This window comes from Globicephala melas, chromosome 21, assembly GCF_963455315.2.
Source record: "Globicephala melas chromosome 21, mGloMel1.2, whole genome shotgun sequence".
Taxonomy (NCBI): Eukaryota; Metazoa; Chordata; class Mammalia; order Artiodactyla; family Delphinidae; genus Globicephala; species Globicephala melas.
The window spans coordinates 17,176,117-17,199,633 of record NC_083334.1 but is presented as its reverse complement, the minus strand read 5'-3'; the positions used below and the strand labels follow the sequence as shown (position 1 = coordinate 17,199,633).

The window sequence follows — 23,517 nt, the reverse complement described above, 5'->3', positions numbered from 1 at the left end:
GGCACGTGGGCTCTCTAGTTGAGGCACGTGAGCTCAGTAGTTGTGGCACGTGGGCTTAGTTGCCCCGCGGCATGTGGGATCTTAGTTCCCTGACCAGGGATTGAACCTGCATCCCCTGCACTGTAAGGTGGATTCTTTATCACTGGACCACCAGGGAAGGTCCCATGTCTCAAGGTATTTTTTAATTTCCTTTTTGATATCCTTGTTGACCCATTGGTTTTTTAGTAGCATGTTGTTTAGCCTCCAGGTAATCGTTTTTTTCTCATTTATTTTCCTGTTGTTGATTTCTAGTTTCATGCCGTTGTGGTCAGAGAAGATACTTGAAATACTTCAACTTTCTTAAGAGCCATAAACCTGTCCTCTTTCCATCGCTGGTGTTACTACGCCAGTCCCAGGCACGTTACCCCTCATCACCACCAGTACTGCAGTAACCACACCCAGGCTTGTCCTCCTCCATCCTTCTCAATGAAGCTAGAGTGACACTTAAAAAATGCAGGTCTGGTCTTCCCTGGTGGCGCAGTGGTTGAGAGTCTGCCTGCCGATGCGGGGGACGTGGGTTCATGCCCCGGTCCAGGAGGATCCCACATGCCGCGGAGCAGCTGGGCCCGTGAGCCATGGCCGCTGAGGCTGCGCATCCGGAGCCTGTGCTCTGCAACGGGAGAGGCCACAACAGTGAGAGGCCCACGTACTGCAAAAAAAAAAAAAAAAAAAAAAAAAAAATGCAGGTCTGATTGTGTCAATCCCCTGCTTAACACTCAGTGGCTCTCCATTGGTAAGGAAGTTCAACATCCTCACGTGACTCTTTGAGACTCTCCCTGATCACCCCTGGTGTCTAGATTAGTGTGTCTGCTTTCATTGGCCTGGGTTCCTGTGACATCGTCAAATGCACCAAGCTCTTGGAGGCTTTGAACTTGCTGCTTTCCTGGTCTAGACCACTCTGGGCCCCTCTTCACCTGGCTGACTTCAGCCTCAGGGTCACTTTCTCTGGGAAGCTCGTGTCAGGCCTCCCTAGATTTGCATCCTCATGGTCCCTGGTGCATCCTTTTTTGAGCACTCTACATACTTGTAACTCCTTTTTTTTTTTTTAATCTGTATTTTTCACCAGGACTTAGCTGAATGCTTCACATTTAGCTTTATCTACTGAATAACTATCTTCCCCTTCTCGCTCACACATACCTTCAAGAATAAATAATATATACATATAAGAAATATCTCTCTATCTAACCTCTTGTATTAAGTCCTCTTTCACGTTTTATTCTGAAGACACCTTTCTGGCTTCATGTGACGTGATAGTGTATAGTTTTTTTCTGAAGGGTTATTGGGTTGCATGAGGAGTGGAAGGTGAGAGAATATGATAGTTTTTCCCATTTTCATCTCCATACTTGACGTGTGTATGTGTATACGTGTGTGTAGCTATTGCTTGGAACAAATCTGGCAAGATTTACTACTGTTATCCTTTTAAATGACTTAATTTACCAAAGTCAAATTAACACACTTTTTTTAAAAAATGAGAATGGAGCTGATTTAAATTATTCTGAACAGTTAGTCTTTGACTTACACAAACAATCCTAAACCTAGATGATTTAGCCCTTGAATATTTCATATTTTCTAGGAGTATTTTCAAAGTTATATTAGCCCAAATCTGTTTGAAAATATCTTAAGGACTCAGAGTGAAGTAAATATGAATCTGAATCGAAGAGAAATATCCTGGAGCTAAAAAAAAACAGTTTTGACTTGGCATTAAATAGGAGTCATTTCAAAGCACAGTTAGGGCTTTATAAGAAAGTAAAGACAGATGTGGGCCCTGAGGACTTTATGGAAAAATGTGAAAAAACATCTAGTCATAACTCTATATCAGACAACAACAACAAAAATCACAATTTCTTTGACACCAGAGATTCGACTAATTGGTTCTTGACATCTTTCCCGGAATGTGGCGCCTTTGGATAGAGAGGTATTCATCCTGTGTTTTCTTTTCCCGTGGAATGAGTTCTTTCCAGTGTGCTGATGGGCTTCTGAAAGCCTGGTCCTGTTAACCAATCTGGGTAGCTTTCTGGAACTAAGTTTGTATGCTGCCACGTTTGTCCACATGTAACCTCCTGACCAGGAGAGGGAGCATGTTATGGAACAGAGAGGTTAGGCGGAGGCACAGCTAGGTTGGAATCCTAACCTGCAAAGTAGGTCTTTGACGAATAATTACCCTTGAACCCAGTTTCCTTGTCTGGAATATGGAAATGACATCATCTTCGGTAAATGCTGTCTGGCCGATGGTAAATGTTCAAATGTTCAATAAATTGAACCTAGGCAATGCATATTACTAGGCAATGCATACTTCTCAAGTACAATAACCCAAGTGATCTTTGGGGACAGTTCATTCTGACCAGGACTCACTTAAATCAGGGAATTGTGCACAGCCAACATGGCTTCTGATATAGAGGATCCAAGAAAGTTTGCACATCCCTTTGCCCCTTTCATTTAATTGAGCAATTCTTTGAAATCTGGGCCTGTGTTCCTTTTCTCCCATGAAAGCATAAGCCCGTTGAGGGTAAATACAACATCTGATGGGTTCATCAGATTCCTAGCACCTAGAATGGTGCCGGACATATACCAGAAACCAGGTGATATTGTTTGGTTTCCCCAGGGGCTTAGCATGACAGAGGTCAGTTTCCAGTCATGCTGGAACATTAAGATCGTTACACTTAGTGCCGAAGTGTGTCCTGTATGTGTGCACTGTCCTGGGTAGGTAACGACAAAGCATGAATATATTTTATATTGAGGACGCCAAGCCACTGGGATCCAGCCCGGTTACCTCAGGGCATTTGTTGCATGTTGATCTCAGGAGTCATTAGTCAGTTTTCCCCCTCTACCTTCTCCCTCTGTACCCACCCTGCCCGCTCTGTCTTTGCTTCTCTCTTTATCTTAGAATCTAGAACCTGTCATGTCTACTGAACTCTTGAGTGCGTCCTAAGTAAGTTATTTTGCCCTCTGTTTTTCCTTCACTCCCACTTGGAAACTTCCAACCCCAGACAAACCTGTTCACCTCCCTTCTCTTGTCGGCACGTGGCCCCTGAGCACAGCTGGAGGAAACCGCACAGCTGGTCCGACGGGTGCCGTGCGTTTGTGGTCACCTCATACATGCCTGGCAAAGCTGAATCTGTTTCTCTAGTGAGCTCGTGTTTTCTCTCTTCCTAAACCTCTGATCTTCTCCATCTCTCACTTCCAGCTAGTGCAGTTCTCACGGAATTCACTGAGAAATTGGAGCCCTTAGAATTGCCCTAATGTCCTCATCACATTTCCTCCTTCCCTGCACTTACAGTTATAGTGGGGGAAGGCTCTCTCCTCTTGACGAAGGCCAAAGCAGCATCTGTGCCCTGGATCTCATCCTTACATAAGCCTTCCAGGAGGCTGAAGACCTCCGTTATTGCCTCCTTGTTCTGAGTCTTCAACCTCGCTTCTCGAAGAGTTCCTTTCCCTGAGTCTCCAGATGGAGAAGGCCCGCCTTGGCCCTCACGTACCCTCTGGCCGCCCACCTCTCTCTTCTTACCTTCGCAGCCAAACCTCGTGGAGGGGCCTCTCTCTACACAACTCTCTCCACTTTCTTCTGCTGTTCACCCTTCAACCACTCCACCTGACTCCTGCGGAGGACTCCACGTGCATTTTATCACCAAGGTCAAGGTCGCTCAATCCAGAGTTCTCCTTTCAACCCCCATGTGGCTGGCCCACCAGGTTCTTCCAGCAGAAGAGAACGCCCTCCTCTTGGCTTCCTCAATGCCATATTCTGCCCATTTTCTTTCACCTCACGGGCCCCTCCTTGGGGTTTCCCTCACCAGCTCTGCATCCTCTATTCTTCCAGACGTTTGAAGTTTGTGCTGTGCCTCTTCTTACCACGTGCTGCCAGATCCCCCCATTTATCACAGATTAGATTACATGTTTTCTTCCGAGCTCTGGGTCCCCAACTGCCTGCTCACCTGCCTGGATGTTTCCTGAGCCTTTCCTTAAACATAATCACCTATAACTGAGCTCCTGGTCTTTCTCCACACCTGATCATCTTCCTGTGTCCTTCAGTTCAGTGAACTGCATGAATTCCATCCGGTTGCCCTTGACCAGAGGCCTAGGAATCACCTTGGACTCTTCCCTTTTACTTCCACATCCAACCAATTTCCGTGCCCTAATGATGCTACTGTTTCATTACTTCTGGAATCTCCCCACTTCTTCCCGCCACAGCAGCATCACCCCCAAGTCTCTCACTTACAGCAAGAGTCACACAACTTGCCTCTGTGTACCCAATCTTGACCTCCGTCTTACACATAGCAGTCGGATCTTTCACAGAAGCACATCCGGCCACGTTGCTTTCCTACTTCAAGCCCTTCAGGAGAGCGATTCCGTTGCTCTTAGAATAAAGATGAAACTCCTAACACGGCCCACAAGCCCGTGCATAATCTGGCCCCTGTTTTTCCTCTGCTTCCCTCCCCTTTCACTTCACTCTCTTGTTGTCCACACTCCAAGCTCCATGGACTTTTTCTGATCCCCAGTTGTGCAAAGTCCTTCCTCCCTGGGACCTTGGCCCGTTTGGATCCTTCTGCCTGTGATGCACGTGCTGGATTAGCTGCTCACCAGCCTTCAGATCCAGGCCTGTCACTTCCTCAGGGAGCCCTCCTTGCTCTCAGCCGCTGCCACTAGGCCCCACTTACACATCCTCACTGGAGCCCTTCTCACCGGTGGTGCAGTTACCATTTCCTTGATCATTTGATATATGTTTGTGTCCCTTGCGAGGCTGTAAACTTGGCAAAGGCTGTGTCTGTGTATTTGCTGTTGCTTCCCTAGCAGCCAGTTCAGAACCTGCCACCCTGTAACTCCTCCACAAGTATTTCAGTGAGAGAATGGTGTGCGGACGCTGAGCGTACAGGGGGTGTCAAGTCAGGCCCCTGTGATCGCAAGACCTGCGACTCTGGGAACAAGCTCTGAACTTTAGAGCCCAAAGGGACCTTAGCGGTTATCATGCTTAAGCCTCTCTTTGTATCAAATGAGGAAACGGACAGAGATGATAGATGGCTGGTCCAGAGCAGCAAAGTGGTGGGTGGCAGTGTGAGTCTAAACCCTGGCCTCTCGGTTCCCGATGTTGAACTGTTGCCCTGCTCAAGTGCGCCGAGGCACGCCTGGTGGTGGTAGGCGCTTAGACTGAAGGACACTCTTGTTTAATGAAGTAGTAGCTTCAGAGAAGATAGATTTGTTGTCTACGTTTCTTTTTCTTCCTCCCTCCCTCCCTCCCTCCCTTCCTTCCTGTTTTAGCTCTTTGGATACTAGACTAACACATCTGATTTACAAAGTTAAGATTCAAAACAGAAATGAAAAGGAGACACCTTTTCAGAGTGGTGCATTGATTTCTTGCTGGGATAGCTTCGAATTGAAAGTGATTGAAATTTCACATTGATTTAGGATAACTTTTTGGATATCAGAATGTTAAAACATTACACTGGGCTACTTAGAAAGGAGAACTCTGTCAGAGAACCACAAATCACGCCTCATCCTAAAACGTGGACTTTGATCTCCCCAGAGGATGGATGTGTGTTCCTCTGGGTCTCCTATTGGGCAATGATGCCAGGTCACTGGAAGGTCCACTAGATGGCAGCTTTGAGCTGTGCTACAATTGTCTTCCTTTCACCAGTGAAAGAAACATCTCAAATGTGGACAGATTGGTTAAAATAATTGCACACTTTGTGCTTTCACACAAGTTCTTTCATCCTTTTAGGCAACTCAGCAGTCACAGTTTCAAGTTATATCTTAAACAATAAAGAATTCAATTTTCCAACAAACAAATAAAAAGAGGGGTGGGCATTTGTAATTATATACCCACGCCGGGATAAATGCATTGACAGCTCTAAGCCCATCTGAGTTTGAGGAACGTGCTGAAGATTCTGTATTTCCAGGTGCTGAAACTGATTCAGATTTTAATTCCTGACTCAGTGCATCCCAATCACATTTTTTTTTGAGATTAGAAACAGCAAAGGTTTTTTTTGACGATGGTGGTTACCATTTTGCTGTTTTCTGACACTTTTGCCTCACCCCTTCCTGCTCTCCTGCTTTTCATCCATCCTCCCACCTCGTCCTCCCCTAATTAATTCTGTTCGTCTCTTCCAACGATTTTTTTTTTTTTTGCATCTATGATGTTCAAGGTCCTGTGCTAGGCAGAAGCTGGAGACATGATAGTGAGCAAGTGAGATACAACCGCTGTACCCACAGAGTTTTTACTTCTATGAGAAGACAGACTATTGAATAAGCAATTTTAATATGCAGCTGTGTGAGTGCCTTGCTAGCAGAAGTACAGGATCCAGGAGGAAAAACCTCAGGCTGATATGTGAGAGCTGAGAGTTAACCAGGTCACGAAAGGGCTGGGAAAGGAATATCAGAAAGTTGCAGAAGGAGGGACCAGCACAAGTAGCTTCCTCTAGCTGAGAAAGAGTACAGCCCCTGGAGCACTGAGGTTGTGCAGTGGGGAAACAGGGTAGCCCTGGGCAGGGGAGGAGAAAGGAGGTGAGCAAGGAGACAGGATGCTGGAAGGCGTCTGGCCAGGGAGGGCCTTGTCAGCCACATAGAGGAATTCAGTGCGAAATCTAAGGGCACTTGTGAGCCGTTGACTTAAAGCCTTTATAAATGACACACTTAGAAAGTACAGAGGGCTATACTGCACAGTGTGAGGGCTGCTACTCTGTCCTCACTGTCTTTAGGAAAAGACAGCATCACTTCCCAGCCTCAGGTGGACCCAATCTCCCTCCAAACACCCTGTACCTGTTTTCCACACACTGGGGTCTACAGACATATCCTTGGACCTAACACTTTTTCACCACATACACGTATTTTTTCATTTTGTTGATAGCATAAAAAACATTCATAGAAGAATGTTCTGGACTATATGATCCAACCTCTGGTGGAGCGATCAACACCATCCATTTCCATCTTCTCTGGAAACAGTTTGCTTCTTCAGTCTCAGCAAAACACACGCGCAGAGTTTAGAGCAGGGGAATTCTTGGCGCGATATCGAGCCAGGGAAGAAAAGACGAAGCAACTTAGGGGCCTGGATGCTGGCTGAAGTAGAAATCAGTGCTGGGTAAGAACGGGGGCGCCGGAGATTGAAGCTAGACAGTTAGCCATGTCCCAGCAGTGAAGACAAGCTGGCTGACGTGCTCATAAAGAAACCCCGGGCTGCTCTCTGGAAAGTCAGGTCCAGGCATCGTCTTTCAGGATGTTTCTGTGGTGTCTGGTCGGATGTTAGCATTTCTCAATCAAGAGCTGGAAGTTCGGAGGAGTGGACGGAGTACAGGAGATCTCTTTGATGGCTGGTTCCTCTGAAAACAATAAATAGCTTCTAGAGAGAAGGGAGGGCATCTGGGTGTTCGTTTGGCCGCAGTTGGCAATGGTTTATCCACCCACACACAACACAAAGGGAGGGTGGGCCGAGGAAGCAGACAGTGGGCTCCGGGCCAGTCTAATCCTGCCTCCGGGAGGGGTGGTCTGGGGGCATTTCAAAAGAAAAAGAGAACGATGTTAGCAAGTGTTTGTAAACAGAAAAATCCCACTGTCAAGAAGGAATCTGCCCAGACTTTGGTAAATACTGTCTTTCGTACTCTGGTGCTGTACTGAGGGAGAGGTCTTTATTTTTTCCCTTCAATTTATTTTATTTTAGTTTGGTTTTTTCCTTCAATTTATTTAATTTTATTATTCAACGTTTGCCAAACATAATTTGATGTTTATGTTTGGTAAACACGGACTCTACCATTTTAACCATTTTTAAGTGTACAGTTCAGTGGCAGTGTGTACATTCATATTGTTGTGCAGGTGTCTTTTTAATTCAAACTCACTTTCCTTCAAAGCTCGTTTCACTTCATTATCTGAGCAGGACAAAGATGATAAGGTTCGATGAAAATCTTAGCACCCTCCCTTTGCTTTCCTACTTACCTGGAGGTGCTCTTTGGGTCCAGTTTGCTGTGGGAGATTGAAAGTCTACCCTGGTATTTACCTCCAGATGGATGTCTACCCCCAGAAAACAGTCGGGTTCAAAATAAATGACTTATCTTGCCCTGAAGGTAGAGCCCTCTCTTCCCAGACTCAGTGGCACCAGCGCCAGACACAGCAACATCTCCCCAGAGGTGGATTTGTGGGCGTGGCAGGATGCAAGATGTCTCCAGGCGTACTAGATGTTCCAACAGTGTTCAGGTTGCAGAAAAACATGGCCTGTTCCATTCAGACATGAGTGGTGGGAAGGGGAGCAATAATAGAACCAGCCTCGTAGTTGCCAGGATAGAATGAGGTCATGCAAGTAAAGCATTGGCACACACACTAAGCCATCTCTATAAAGCGAGTTATTTTTATTCCCAAGATTGTACCCAAAGGAGGTGAGTCACAAGAAAACAGCCAGGTTTTCAGGAAGTTTGTTTTTAAAAATTGTTTCAGACATGTATTTCAATCTCATACAAACTCTAGACGTCCATGATGCCATGGAGTGCGCACTCATATCCAGACGCATGGTCCTGTGACACTCCAGCTGTCCTCAGTCTACGAGTCGTCAAGGTGGGGAAATGGGTTGAAGTGCATTATTCAGTTTGGGGAGGGAAATGTTTTCTGATCTTATTTTAAAAGACACCAAAACATTCAATTTCTTGAGCATTCTGGTTAAGTCCAGGTTTGATGATCCCAGATGTGCTGCACTGCATTAAAATACAGTACGATGATGATCGTAAAGTCAAGTTAATGCATCAAACCGAAGACACTGCAGGAATACCACACATTATATGTCACGGTAATTTTGGAGACTGTTGCCAAACGCAACATTGTTTACAGTATACCATGAAGTGATGGCATGTATGTTACGAGTGAACCCTGCCTTAAAAAACGTGTATAGATGTGAGTGAGGTTTAGGGGTTAATGCGCCAAAGTGAAGGTGGAAGTTGCCGTAGCATGATAATTTTCTGCCAAGCATCTAAATAGGCAAAATGTAAATAAAACCATTTTGTGAGGTATGTCAGAGGAGGAAGCAGGCAAAGAGGAATAAAGGATAAGCTGTGGGAACTTTTATGTCCCCTGGTATACATGGTATACAGCTGTAGAGAATGGTACTTTATAAGGAAAAGAAAAAAACAGCAAAACTAAGATGTCAGAGCTCGGCCTCTAGTCTCTGGCTTGGCTGCTTTAGCAGAGACATCCACCCACAGAGGCAGGCATGAAGTTGCTGCCCTTGGGAATCTGCTCGGTACGTCCCATCCCACGTTCCCGACCTGTTCCCTCTGCCCTGGGGCCTCAGGATCCTGCTCTCTCCTCTTGTTTGGTGCTTTAGTGATCAGATCCTCTGTTCAGACTGCCTTTTGTACTGGATCCTAATTTTGCCCTGAACTCTGCCTTTCAGAGCACGTGCTACTCTACTGCCGAAGCCCGGCTCCTAACCCCACCCACCGCTTAGCGCTCAGCTTCCATCCGGTGGCCCACCTGCCGCGGAGGGGCGATCACACAGCGCAAGCTCACCCTTCCCTGGAACAACCCTGCTCTTCTTTACGAACTTGACTTAGTCGCTAGGACAAGGCAGGGGTGATGGACCCTGGGTACCAAGCAAAGTTGACACAAGGGAGAACGTGCTCTCACGCACTTCGTTTACAGAGGGGCTCACAGAACGGCTTGTGATGTGGCGTCGGCTGGTGGGCGTCGTGGGGGAAGAGGTTGAGGACAGGAAGTGTCCGTATAAAAGCAGAAGGGGTGACTGCAGGGTGTGTCACAGCTTGAGAGTAATAGGCGGAGTTATAGTTAGACTAATTTATACATAAAGACAGTCCACTAAGTCAGGAAGGTATATGTGAGAAGAAAACCAGAAGTGACCCTGACCACAAGCAGCTTATGAACTCGTGGAATAAATGACATACATCCCAGACACAGTTACAGCCTGTGGTCCAGTGTGAGTGTGCGGGGCCCATGGGAGGAGAGAAGGCAGCTGTCAGCATGGGCTGGACAGCCAGGTTGACTCAGTGAGTGATTGGTTACCTAACTGTAGGAGACCAGTTTTTTTTTTGTTTTGTTTTGTTTTGTTTTGTTTTGTGGTATGTGGGCCTCTCACTGGTGTGGGCTCTCCCGTTGCGGAGCACAGGCTCCGGACACGCCGGCCCAGCCGCTCCACGGCATGTGGGATCCTCCCAGACTGGGGCACGAACCTGCGTCCCCTGCATCGGCAGGTGGACTCTCAACCACTGCGCCACCAGGCAAGTCCTGGACCCTACATTTTATAAGGGACTAGGTTAGACCCCCCCCCACACACCCAGAGGCTAGGGGCTTTCTCAAGTTTGCACAGCTTTTAGTGAAAGTAAATTAGACTTGAACTTAATTCCCAAGGCCCCTCTAGTCTCTACACCAAGAAAGCTGTCTATTTCTTACGTTTCTGATGTTTGCTCAGAAGATATGCCATCCGAGTGGCCTCAGGAGGAGTGGGCGCCTTGAATACATTGACGAGGTGGGAGATTTGGGCTGTGAATCCACTGTGCCAGGTGCGAATGAGGTCAGCCCACAGCCTCCGCATTCACTATTATAACTTGGCCACAATACGCCCATTGTGGCCAAATGCCAGCCCATTAGTAACCCACAGCTTGTTTTCCTAACAAGGGTGGTGGAGGCTTGCTCCATTGTCTCCTGTCACTCCTCTTCCTGGGCTTATTCTTCCCTGAAGGCGTGGCCACGAGCATTCAGCTCAGCAGAACGGGAAGATCTCTTTTCATGTGACCTCCCGCCAGAGAAGTGCTGATGGCCTTATTCTACACAGTGAAATTAGAATTACCAGAAATGTAATAATGGAAGTTGTTAACATAAATTACTCCATACACAGAATCATATGGGGGCCAGGTTTAAAATTTGACCTCACCAAAGTTACGTGACAACAATGCTTTGCTTGTTATTTCTATGAGTTTCTCTAGAAGAAACTCAAAGATGGCGTGGAGCACGCACATCTGCTAAGTTATCTTTTGCCATCACTGCACACTTCCTCTACGTCACTCATTTGGTCAGGATTTGGTTAGGTATTTGAGATAATAGACACATGCTTCCTTTCCAACGCACAGTGGGAAGCATGGCAGATCCTTTTCCAGGACTTCCCAAGGATTCCATTCCCAGCTCTGACTACTGGCTCTGTGACCTTGGGTGAGTCACTGGATCTCTGTGAAATGAGGGATTCAACCAGATGATCTGTAAGGTCCCTTCTGGTTCCAAAATGACCCTGGAACTTGTACTTAATCTAACGTGAGTTAGATGATATGGGGGCCAAGGAGTTAGGACCCTTGGACAAGAATTCTGTTCTGCACATGGTCACCTGTAACTGCTGTCTGCATCACATCACGCCATGTAGAAGGCTGTGAGTGACACAGACAAGCGTGAGACGTGTTCCTGATTCCTGCTTAAGAAGGATCATTTCACTAGAGAAATATAATAGGAAGTTGAAAAGGTTACATACTAAGCAGTATGTGTGTGTGTGTATATACACACACATACATAGTGATAACGGGATCAAGTGCAGAGTGTGAGAAGAAGCTTAGATCAGTGTGTACTAGGGCAACCCCAATAGCACCTAAACTTTGTGAGCACTTATTCTGTGCCAGCATCTTTCCAGGAGCTTGTACATTGATTAACTAACTAAATTCTCATAACAACCCTAGAAGGTAAGGACGATTAATCTCCCTGCCTCAGATGAGGAAATTGAGCACAAGTAAAGTTAAATAACTTGTTCACGGTCACAGAGCCAGTAGGTAGTGGAGGCAGGATCGAACCAAGGAATCTGACTCAGTGCATGCTCTTAACCACCATTTTACAAATACCACCAACCATTAAAGGTCTTCCCAAGAATAGAACTTGAAAGAATAATGAGGTTTAGGTCAGATGGAAAAAGAAGAGAGCCTTTCAGAGGTAAAGAGAGGGCTGGAGGGCTGGGATGGAAACCAACGGATGTGTCTGGGTGGGTGAGGAGTTGGGCTGGATGGAGAGGAGGGTCCACGATGGACGTGTTGGGAGAGCACAGGAGCCTTGGATTCCAGGCAAAGGCGGTGGCATTCGATTCTGTGCACACTGGGAGCTGCTTGTGTTGTAAAGCTGGAGGAGATAATAAAATGGTTCTCAGGAAAATAATCTGATGGTTTTGTAGAGCATCTGAAACATTCTTCTAGAAGGATCGATTTATAGGCTCATAGAACGTAAGGAATGGAAGAGAGACGTAGAGTCGATGTTGACATCAAGATCTAGATAAAATTGGAAGATTCCCCACTTACAGTGTTGACAGTGTGTCTTGAGATTTTCAGTGACCTTCCTTTTTTTTTTTTAACTGATCCATGGGGTTTCTAACTTTCTAAATTAAATGAGCACGTATTACTTTGTCATAAGAGAAGAAAAACTGTAAGAAAAGCAAAGCAAGTTAAACTGCTTAAAAAACTGCAGAATGGATGTTCTGCAAATGTATAATCAGGGATGGCTCATTGGTACTTTAAAAGTCTGGAGGTGAGTTTTATATTGTGTTGCCTTTATAGCATGTGGCTGTGCACATTATTCTAGGCGGCCTGACAGGGTTTTCTGTTTGGTTAACCTCTGGTGTTTCAGGCCTGGTGTGGGCTTGTGGTGTCAAAGGGATATCCATGCCTTGTTTTCTTAAGATCTGGAAATCTCTGAAGGAGGAAGAGGAACTTTTCCTTTGTAAAGCAGCCAGATGGGTTGGCAAGAGAGGCAAAGAGGAGAGATGCCGCCAGCAGGCTGGAAGAGGTGGGGTGGGAAGAGAAAGGGAACATTCCATTACAGCGGTCAGAGTGGGGTGGGTGTCCAGGAAAGGAGCTGGAGAATGAGAGAGAGGCTGGCAGGGCTGGAGGGACATCACGAATGTGAGCTCCTGTGAACCAGTTGAAAATGCCTACTAGAACTTCTTTTTAAATAGCACAGAGGAATCTGGCATAAGTCATTGTAATGGAAAAGACCCAAGTCACATTTCATATACGTTCACATAAGCTGTTGTTGGGATAGAAATACTGTAGTTATATTGCCAGGGTTTTGAGTACGTCCTTGGACAGTATTCAAATATGCAGACAGACAGATATCTAGATAGATAGATGTATTTCAGCTTAATTTCTGATACTGGAACTATATTCACTTTGAAGTTCCTCAGTTTACATATTGGGCTCTCTACTAGTTCCTCATACCTATTTCTTTTCATCTTTTTTTTTTTTGGTCATAACTGTGGAGCTTTGATATATTTTACCCAGGATTTGTACTCTGTTGATGTGGCTCCATTCCCAGCATATGGTGGAGCAATTATTTTCTGACACATTCTTAAAAGGAGCCTTAGAGTAAACACAGGCCCTGTACACACACTGGAAACATGACAAGCAAATACTCACTAATCTTTATCTCCCTTGATGCTTGGCACCGTTCCTTGCATGTAGTAGAAGCTAATAAATAATTTATGATTCTGAAATGAATGTTATTTGAATAAGGAGGATATTTGATTACATCTTTTTTGTTTTTGAAGCCATCTTTATTTTTTTAACATCTTTATTGGAGTATAATTTCTTTACAATGATGTGTTAGTTTCTGCTTTATAACAAAGTGAATCACTTATACATATACATATGTCCCCATATCTCTTCCCTCTTGCATCTCCTTCCCTCCCACCCTCCCTATCCCACCCCTCTAGGTGGTCACAAAGCACCTAGCTGATCTCCCTTTGTTTCAGCTTACCCTTCCCCCTCCCCGTATCCTCAAGTCCATTCTCTAGTAGGTCTGCATCTTTATTCCCATCTTGCCCCTAGGTTCTTCTGACCACTTTTTTTTCTTTTTTTTTAGATTCCATATATATGTGTTAGCATATGGTATTTGTTTTTCTCTTTCTGACTTACTTCACTCTGTATGACAGACTCTAGGTTTGATTCCATCTTTTCACCTTCCTCCTTACCTTTCTGTTTTATGCAATGAAGTCATCACAGAGTCTCCCAAGGCAGAATAGCTGGGATCATATAGTTGGGTGGCCCTAGGAAAGTTATTTAAATTGACCTTCAACTACTGCTCCTGGGACTCCAACACTGACTTGGGAAAGTTACTTAACCTCAGTTTGCTCACCTACGACAATGGGTATAATAATAGCACCTAACTCTCAGGGCTGTTCTGAGGATGAAATCAGTCCAAATGTGCAAAGGGCTTGAAACAGTACTTACCATGTGTTAAGCACCACTTAGATTTTAATTATGAGTCGTCGTTTCATCATCACCATCCCATGGGATTGAGAAAGAGTAACGTGTGCCTTGGGTGCTGTCAGTTATAATGGTAATAACTGGTTGTTTTGCTGCTCGTTTCCTTCAACCACTTGCTGAATGGCTAATTGTCCATTTAAATAGAAAAGGGGGTATCATGAATAATACTGAGCTAATTTAATCAGATCTTCCAGGTTTGAGGAATTTTTTGGGGGGGTGTGTGTGTGACAATATTTAACAAGATTTACAAGCTAGATAGAGGCACCATTTCTCAGTCAAAATTCCTTCCGTTCATTTCATTTCGGTAGGATGGAAATCCATGTCCTTTTCATTTACAAACATTCGTAACCCGAGTCTATATGACACTAGATTAGAAGCTCTACCACTTAGAGTTGGGAGACTTTGGATAAAGTACTTTGTAAGTTTCAGTGTCTTCATCATAAGAGGGGGAAAATAGTACTTCCATCCTGATGCGGTCGTGAGGCCCGTCACAGTAACAACGTCTAGAATATATTGAGCTCTTACTCTGTGCCAGGCTCCGATCTAAGTCTTGAGTGAACTTGAAGAGCTTAGCCTAATGCCCTTCATAAGTGTTAGATATTATTGTTGTTGTTACTAGGAGTCTGTAGGTGTAGCCGGACTGGAAGGCGTGAGCTCTAGATAAGGAGTCTGAAGGTCATGGTGGAGCTGGGATTTGAATCCTATCAGTGTGGCTCCAAAGTCCATGATCTTATACCTCATGTGATGCTGCCTGTCACCCCAGTCCTCTGGCCACCTGCCTTCCAGCCCAACTCTCTCTGTTATGAATTGAACTTGCCTTGGTCTCCTTTCAGGGATCTCCTTCCCTGGGAACATACACCCTCTGTTTGGTGCATGTTGAAACTCTCTGTCTTGAAGCTTGTCCTGGTCACCCTCCTTGGAATGCCCAGGGCACTTTGCATGAAGGAACTTGAGAGCAGGGAACTCTTCAGACATCATTGTGTCCCTGCCTCTCTCCTCCCAATACTCCCATTTCATTTGCACTAATTGACTATTTATGGAACCAATGAACTGATTCTCTTGGAACCCAGGGCTCACCTCCCACGCTTGTCTTATAGAGTCTGGGGGAAGGACAGGAGCGTGGATGACCCCACCACTGTCACCTGGTCACTTCCCCCTGACTTTGGGAGCCATCAGTCCCCTCCTCTGTGCCATCCCATGATGTGGTCCCCTCCAGAAAAGAGTAGGCTGGGCTACATACATGAAGTTTCCAGCCTCCACCGATGGGGATGGACGCTGTGTATGTAAAGGCCAGGGTAGCCCATTGGAAGACACACATACACAGAATTCTAAATATTGGACAAATACTCTTTGAAACCTGGACTTGTCCATCAGAGTTCATTGTGGGTCAGGTCTGGAAGTGCTGGTTTGGAATAAAAAATGTTTGGGGTGAGCTGATGTGCTGGGGTGTTCAGAGCTGCCTCCAATTAATGTAAATTCTGCTTTACTTTTTCTGGGGGGGCAATTTGTTGCAGCACCTCCTTTTATTATTTTTATTTTTCTTCAGAGTGATTCTCTAGTTTTTTAAAAAATTTATTGAAGTATAGTTGATTTACAATGTTGTGTTAATTTCTTCTGTATAGCAAGGTGACTCAGTTGTACATATATATATATTCCTTTTCATATTCTTTTCCATTATGGTTTATTCCAGGATATTGAATATAGTTCCCTGTGCTATACAGTAGGACCTTGTTGTTTATCCATTCTATGTCTAATAGTTTGCCTCTGCTAATCCCAAACTCCCAGTCCTTCCCTCCCCTCCCCACCCCCCCTTGGCAACCACAAGTCTGTCCTCTATGTCTGTCAGTCTGTTTTTGTTGCAGCACCATTTTTTTTTAAAAAGCTCCACTCACACCTTGCACTTCTTCCATCCCCAGGGATCTGTGAAGTAGTTACAGGAGGAGGGAGGGTCTACGGTTGAAGCATCTTGGGACCGGGCTCTGCAGGACTCAGTGAATCCTCGTCTTCACCTCCTGGTGGAGACTCTACCCCCAGAGGCCTGAGGTCACATCCCAACCCCTTGGGTAGCCTGCTGCTTGGACTATGTGAGCCCATCAGTAGAAATGGACATTTTAAATCCAGGCATTTAAACTGTAATCCTGCTAAATAATTTGTTTCCTGTTTTACATTGTTTACAAGAAGAGGGGGTGGAAAAATCCAGAAATGGTTTCCAGTGCGTTTCCTTCCTCCCACCCCCAATCCTGCTAAAGATACAGCATGGTGGTAGGGTTAGCCCCAGTGCTCCCTTTTTATGTGTGCAGTTTCTTTCCTGGTAGGAATGGCATCTTACAATTTCTGTCACTCCCGTGCTAGGACATGCTGGGCCCACAGAGGTGCTCAGTACATTTATTGATCACTTACTGATTTCGTGCCCTGGGGTCTGAGCTCCATAGGGAATGTGGCCGGATGTTACGTTCCACCTGGGAAGACTTTCACCTCCATTGTCTGTCCGCCTTTGCAGCTTTTATCTGCTGAAATCAAGCTCCCTCCTCACAACTGAAATTACTATCTCGGTTGCCAGAGACTTTCATTCTGCCAGATGAAGTGTGTGTGTATGTGGTCATGAATCTCTCTGAAAGGCATTAACCATCAATTTCTTGAATCTTTTTTTTTTTTTTTTTTTTTTGCGGTACACGGGCCTCTCACTGTTGTGACCTCTCCCTGTTGTGACCTCTCCCGTTGTGGAGCACAGACTCCGGACGCGCAGGCTCAGCAGCCATGGCTCACGGGCCCAGCCGCTCCGCGGCATGTGGGATCTTCCCGGACCGGGGCACGAACCCGTGTCCCCTGCATCGGCAGGCGGACTCTCAACCACTGCGCCACCAGGGAAGCCCTTGAATCTTTCTCCTTGATGATCCCCTTTCCTGATTCTTCTTTCATTGCTGATTCTACTTTTCCCCTCCATACACCTCTACTTTTCCTACTCGCCCCGATTTGGCTCTAGGTTTTGTCCTCAGCCTTCTCTTTCTTCTCCACACTTTTCCTTGTTGAGTTCATTTATTCCTTAGCTGCTGCCCGTACCCACTGCAGACGATTCCCCCAAATACAAATCTAGAGCTGTTTTACCTCCTCTGTGCCTGGCCTGTATTTCCAATGACACCACACGACATCCACACTTACCTGGCCCACATTTTATCAGAAATTCAAAATCTCCAGTAGTGAATCTATTATTTGGTCAGCCCCATCTCCTTTCTCTTCTCAGCTATTCCATCTTAGTCAGTTAAAACCTCATTCTTTCCACCGCGTGGAAATACAGATCAAGTGGTCATTCTTCATGTGTCTTTCTTCCACCTCTTACACCCAGTCTGTCGTAACTCTTCCCCAAGAAAGCAAGCCTTGTATTCACTTCCATTCCACTGCCAACACCCAGCCTGGCCCCAGTGCTTGCTCTTCACCCCAGTAACGGCCTCTCCCTCTCGCTCCTCCCCCTGCCTCTCCTATACCTGTTCTCCCCACTCGTACCCTGGCTAAGGTGGGCCCAGTGCTTCCCACCTCCCAGACCGGGCGGTCCCTGCTGCCTGGTGAGTGAAATGTGTACCCCTCTCGCTGTTCTCAACCACATGCCCTGTGACTCCAACCCCCTCCCTCCATCTCCTTCTGTAATTAATGGATTAAATCCCCAAATCAGCACTGAGTGCCTTCTACCCACCATGCACTGGGGACACAGCAGTGAAATGAGCAGAGCAGGTCCCTCCCAGCCCCCTGCGGCTGTGTTCTCCGGAGCCAGCAAGCTCGCTGTCTCTCAGCCCCTGCTGTCCCTCCACCTCCACCTTTCAAAGTCCAGCTGCCTTCTACCTCTTCCACCCGCAGTGATGAATCCCTTCTCAGAATTCCTACTGCTCTTGCTGTGAGCAGCGCTTTAGTTACACTCTGATCTTTTCATGTATATTAGTTTTAGCTCCCCAGCTGGACTGTAATATCCTTGAGGGCTACTGGTTTTTTTGTTTTTAATAAATTTATTTATTTTTGGCTGCGTTGGGTCTTCGTTGCTGCGCGCGGGCTTTCTCTAGTTGCAGCGAGCAGGGGCTACTCTTCGTTGAAGTGCACGGGCTTCTCATTGCGGTGGCTTCTCTTGTTGCGGAGCACGGGCTCTAGGCATGTGGGCTTCAGTAGTTGTGGCTCGTGGGCTCAGTAGTTGTGGCTCGTGGGCTCTAGAGCGCAGGCTCAGTAGTTGTGGCGCACGGACTTAGTTGCTCCACGGCATGTGCGTTCTGCCCAAACCAGGGCTCGAACCCATGTCACCTGTACTGGCAGGTGGATTCTTAACCACTGCGCCACCAGGGAAGTCCTGGGCTACTGGTTTTTATTTGCGGTGCTAGCCATCCCCAATTTTGGGTGTGCATAGTTTTCATTGTTGTAGTAGTGTTCACAATAACTACTACTAACCTGCAGTTATATGTAATTAAGATATAATTAGGAAAATACAGTGAACAAGGCATGGCATGAAGTACTTTGTATGCATTTTATCATCTAATGAATGTGTATTGGGTACATACTTAATTGAGTTAAGGAAGACAGTTTTGTTCAGCTGTTCTCCAGCTGTGGGTCTCAGGGGAGTCCCTTCTGCTCTGTGACACTCAGTTTCCTCATATGCAAAATTGGGAACTGGATTCCTGCTTTTTTTTTTTTTTTTTGGATTCCTGCTTTTTAAGGTTCTTTCCAGTTCCAACACTGATGTTCAATTTCATTTCAGTCCCCTTGTTTCTAGAGAAACTTTACTGTATACTGCGCACAGATATGTTGCTTAGGGAATATAAAACAAATAGGGCACTATTCGTGCCCCCAAAGTTTTCACCATCCATCGTAATAACAGGAAGCCAGAGGTGTCGGAGGGGTGAGAGGACAGAGCCAATTACATCACTGGGAGAAAGCAGGGAGGTTTCTGAGTTGGTTCTAATTAGAAGCTTCCTGAAGGAGGAGAGATTTCCGTTCAGTTGAAAGGAGGCAGTTGAGGGAGTGGGAGTACAGAGCATCTCCTGGCAGAATGGGTGGGCAAAGCAGCTATTCAGCAGAGACCAGAACAGGTTGTGTTGAAGACCAACCAGCGAGACGTTCTGCTGCGTGCTAAATTGAAAGTGGTGACCGTGCTGTTACTGCAACCTATCACAGGAGAATCTCGCCTACATCAGAAAAGTACGTGGATCCCAGAGGGGATTTGAGATGCATCCTCAGGTTGAAACCATTTATTTTGGCATCCTCACACGCCAAGGCCACGGTGGGGGAGGGCATCCATCCCGAGGATGACACATATGGGTTCCTAACATCATATAATACAATGAATTACTATGACAATCAGCTAATATTAGTGTTTAATAATAGTAAATATTTATGTCTCCTCATTTCAAAAAGGACCTGAAGGGGTTTGCAAATATATTCACATGCAACAAGATAAAAATACAAGAGATTAAAATATGAGAAATTAAAAGAAGAAATAATAGTGTGAGGCCAGAGGAGAAGTGCCCAAAAGCTCTGAATACTTGACCAGAGGTGGGTGCATGATAGGGGCTCCGCGTCTCAGCAACCAATGCATCCTTTCCTGAAAGGGAAGTTTTTATTTTTAATAATGTAGCACCTCAAGGATTCCAAGCTTGTATTCAGAGCCTTATTCTTATTGATCAAAGAGGTTTTGCTTTCATTCCTGTTGACTGCTATTTAAATAAACTCATGAGAAATGAAAGCTGAAAGCAAGACGCCTGCCCAAGGCTTTGTGGCTGAACTTGTGCGGCTGCGTCGCAATGCACCAGTGATTTTGCTTAAGGAAACCCCAGTCCTGAGGTTGAAGAGAATGTCTTCTCCTTAGAAAATGTGACTTCCTTCTAGGAAAGGCCTTTCTCTCTGCCTCCCCCATCTACCCACCCCGCCCAGCACACTTTTCCCCAAATACACTCTTTTATTAGTCAGTGCCATCTGAGAAAGGGCACTCTGCCTGGAGCCGCTGGGGCTTTATCTGCGAGGATGATGGAGCAGGGAGAGATGGGCGCGAGGCCCCAGCCCCACCGCGCCCCGGCTTTGCTCTTGTTGACAGTGTGAAGCAGCACGAGCGCTACGGCCAGCTGACCCTGGTCAACTCCACCGCGGCCGACACGGGTGAATTCAGCTGCTGGGGGCAGCTCTGCAACGGCTACATCTGCAGGAGGGACGAGGCCAAAACGGGCTCCACCTACATCATTTTTACAGGTAAAAGGTTGGCTGCGTTAGTGGAACTCTTCAGACCTCTGGACCTGGTCCATATTACAGGTTCCCACTGTCTGCTGATTATCAAGTAAGTACAATCAGAGCGCTCACTGTTTGCCAGGCTCTGGGCTCAATGCTTTACATCAATTATTTCATGTAAGTCTCACAAGAACCCTTCAGGGTCAGTACTAATATCATTTTTTTTTTCCAATGGGAAAGTTGAGGTTTAGAGAGATTAAGTAAGTCCTTCAGGTCAGACTGCAAGTAAGTGGCTGAACCTGGATTTGCACCCAGAACTGTCTGGTTCCAGAGTCTGTACCGCATTGTCCAATATTGTAGCCACTAGACATGTGTGACTTTAAATGTAAATGAGGATTAGTTAAAATTAAAGCTAAAAACTCAGTTCCTGGGTGGCACTCACCGTGCTTCAAGTGCTCTACTGGCGCGTGTGGCTGTAGCTGTCCTAATCGATGGTGGGGACAGAGGACCACCCATCATCACAGAAAGCTCTATCGCACAGCGTTGCTGTAGACTTTCGGTCGCTGTGCTCTCAGAATCTCTGATGCGCTCCTTTCCGGAAGCTCCATAGTCACAGGATGCCTGGTTAAAGGCCTCCGCGCGTTTGTCTTTGTAAGTACCGTGAGCTGAGGTTTGGGGGCAGTGTTCCCAAAGGCTGCAGCCTGTGTGGCTCCAATCCTGATGCCTGAATCCCAGTGAGGTGCCTGAAAATAGGCAGATCTTCTCCCCTGTAGGGTCAGATCTGGGTTTGCCAGGTGGAACTTGCACTTGGAGAAACGGGCCCTGGAGAGTAGCTTGCCAGCCTCCTTCCTCTGCTGAGATCTCTAAACTCTAGAGTTTGGAGGAAGATGTTCTCCGACAAGGCTCAGAGGTCAGGAACAGCTTTCAGGAATCTTTCAAATGCTACGCCCTAGCGCTGCTGTGGTCCAAGGCATTTCAGGTGAAGCCAGGAGGCTTTCTGAGTGGGCAGGGGTTGCCACAGTGACTTAGGTCTACAACTCAAATGACCTTAGGCTCTGGCCTTTAATGAACGCTTTAGCAAAATCTCATACATTCTCCCCTCCTACCCGAAGAGCTCCTCTCTGGCAAGCAGATACACGAGCAGGGTGCTCTGCCGTTGTGGAAACACATGCCTCTCATTCCATTTCCACAATACCATGAGGAGGTAAGTGGAAACTACGTAATTATCTGTTTTAGAAATAATAATGCTGATGCTGAGACGCAACAGGGCAGGTGATGTGTTCCACGTTCCATGACTTCACGCGGCGGAGTAGAGAGTCAAACCCCGTTTTTCTGATCCAGGATCCAATGTTCTTACTGCCTCAACCCACTTTTAAGACAAGGCGATGGACAGATTGACAGGCACACACGAGCTAGCATAAATGGTGTCGTCAGAATTGCTGACAGTTGTTCATGGGCCTTCGCTTCTGAGTCTCATTCTGGAATGTGCCACCCAGAAGTGCCCATGTGCCCTTAGTATGATACGACACCAGGAAGCAGCAGTGGAAAAGGCAACTAATGAAGACTAACAGAGCCTGTTGTTCTGGACAAGAACTGATACCACATTTCAAATTGCAGAATGAAAATTCTATGTGGTGATTAGCACTGTCGTGTCTTCCCCAAATAGTGGTTTTTGGAGCTGAGGTTTTGAACTGAAGACCTCCCTCAAGCCAGACTGTCTCACTAGGGCCATAGGTTCTCTGAGTTCTGGAGGTAGATCCTCTTAACTTACGGAAGCCCTTTTGTGCATCAAAGGAAGGCTGAGAAAAATCAATATTTATTTCAACCTTCAAGAAACCTGGATCAGGGACACGACCTAAAGCGTTGTATCGTTTTCTTATTCCTCGGCACTAGGAGTCCAGTTGGATTTTCGGTATAAGGTTTAGCGATGTGTCTTTTCAGCCACTGGGTGGGTTTGGAAAACCAGGATGGGCTGTTACGGAGGCTATTGGCTCTGGAGTCTTTCAGAACATATGCTTCCCTACCACCCACACAGAGAAAAGTCTGGCATTCGTTATGTTTTTATGTTTCCTACGGTTTGATTGCAAACACTGTGAAGCTTCTTTTGACTGTGGTTAATTTGCGCAATTTTTGATGAAGCAACTGCCACATGTTATATTTAATCTGCATCCAGGAGGCTCTCAGAGGGTTTTTCCCCCCTCTCTAACTTTATATTGAAGGATAATGTATACAAAGGGAAATACACAAATCATGACTCTACAGCTCAGTGGGGGATCCTCAAGGGAACTGTACATATGTAACCACTACCCAGATCAAGGAGGAGGATATTACCAGCAGTAGGGCTTCTTCATAGTAAAAGGCATAGGCTCCAGTTTACAGATGTAGTGAAACCACATTAACAAGCACTTTACCAAATGTGGAGTTTGTTATCATTTGGATTTTAGCTTATAGCCTATTAACTAAGTTTTTTTGAGTGGGGGGCATATGTGATCTATAATTTTAAATATAAACTTGAACATACTTTTTTTTGGTAGATGGAATCTACTGATGGCAAATTTTTTTTTTATTTTAAAGGAAATTCAGTATTATTTTTCAAGTTACAATAATCAAATGAATAAAATATTTTATGTAGTACATGCTTAATAAATGTCAAGTGATGAATAAATGAAAATTTGACAGGTTTAATTCATAGATAATAATTTGTTTACTCATTCATATATTCTTCCTGCAGCCTTTCTTACTCCATTCACTTGGCAAATACATATTTTTTTTCTGTTTGTTAAAGCAACGGGTGTGGTCACTTCTTTCAAAGCATGGATTATAGTACAGGAAGTAAGACCTCATTTTTGTGTTCTGAAGTTCAGATTGTCCCCTTCTACTGGCTTTGCTTGTTGGTTCAGATTCCTCCATAAAACCTTAAAACAAACGTTGTTTCTGAATCTGACAACCATACATTCCTTAAATACGTTTGCTAAGAAGAGACCTTTAATACTATCTGCTCCAGATTCTCCTCTTTACAAATGGGGTTGTTGAAGCACAGAGAGATGAAGTGACACGTTCAAGGCCACACGGACTTATT

General features: G+C 45.7%; 1 protein-coding gene across 1 annotated transcript in view; it reads left to right on the top strand.

The window, feature by feature from the left end:
• PDGFRL (platelet derived growth factor receptor like) overlaps positions 1 to 23,517 on the top strand; it is a 47,671-nt gene that overhangs the window by 14,989 nt on the left and 9,165 nt on the right. Inside the window, exon 3 of the mRNA XM_030831826.3 lies at positions 20,311 to 20,462. Within this exon, the coding sequence (XP_030687686.1) occupies positions 20,311 to 20,462 (152 nt within the window). The remainder of the gene's footprint in view (positions 1 to 20,310; positions 20,463 to 23,517) is intronic.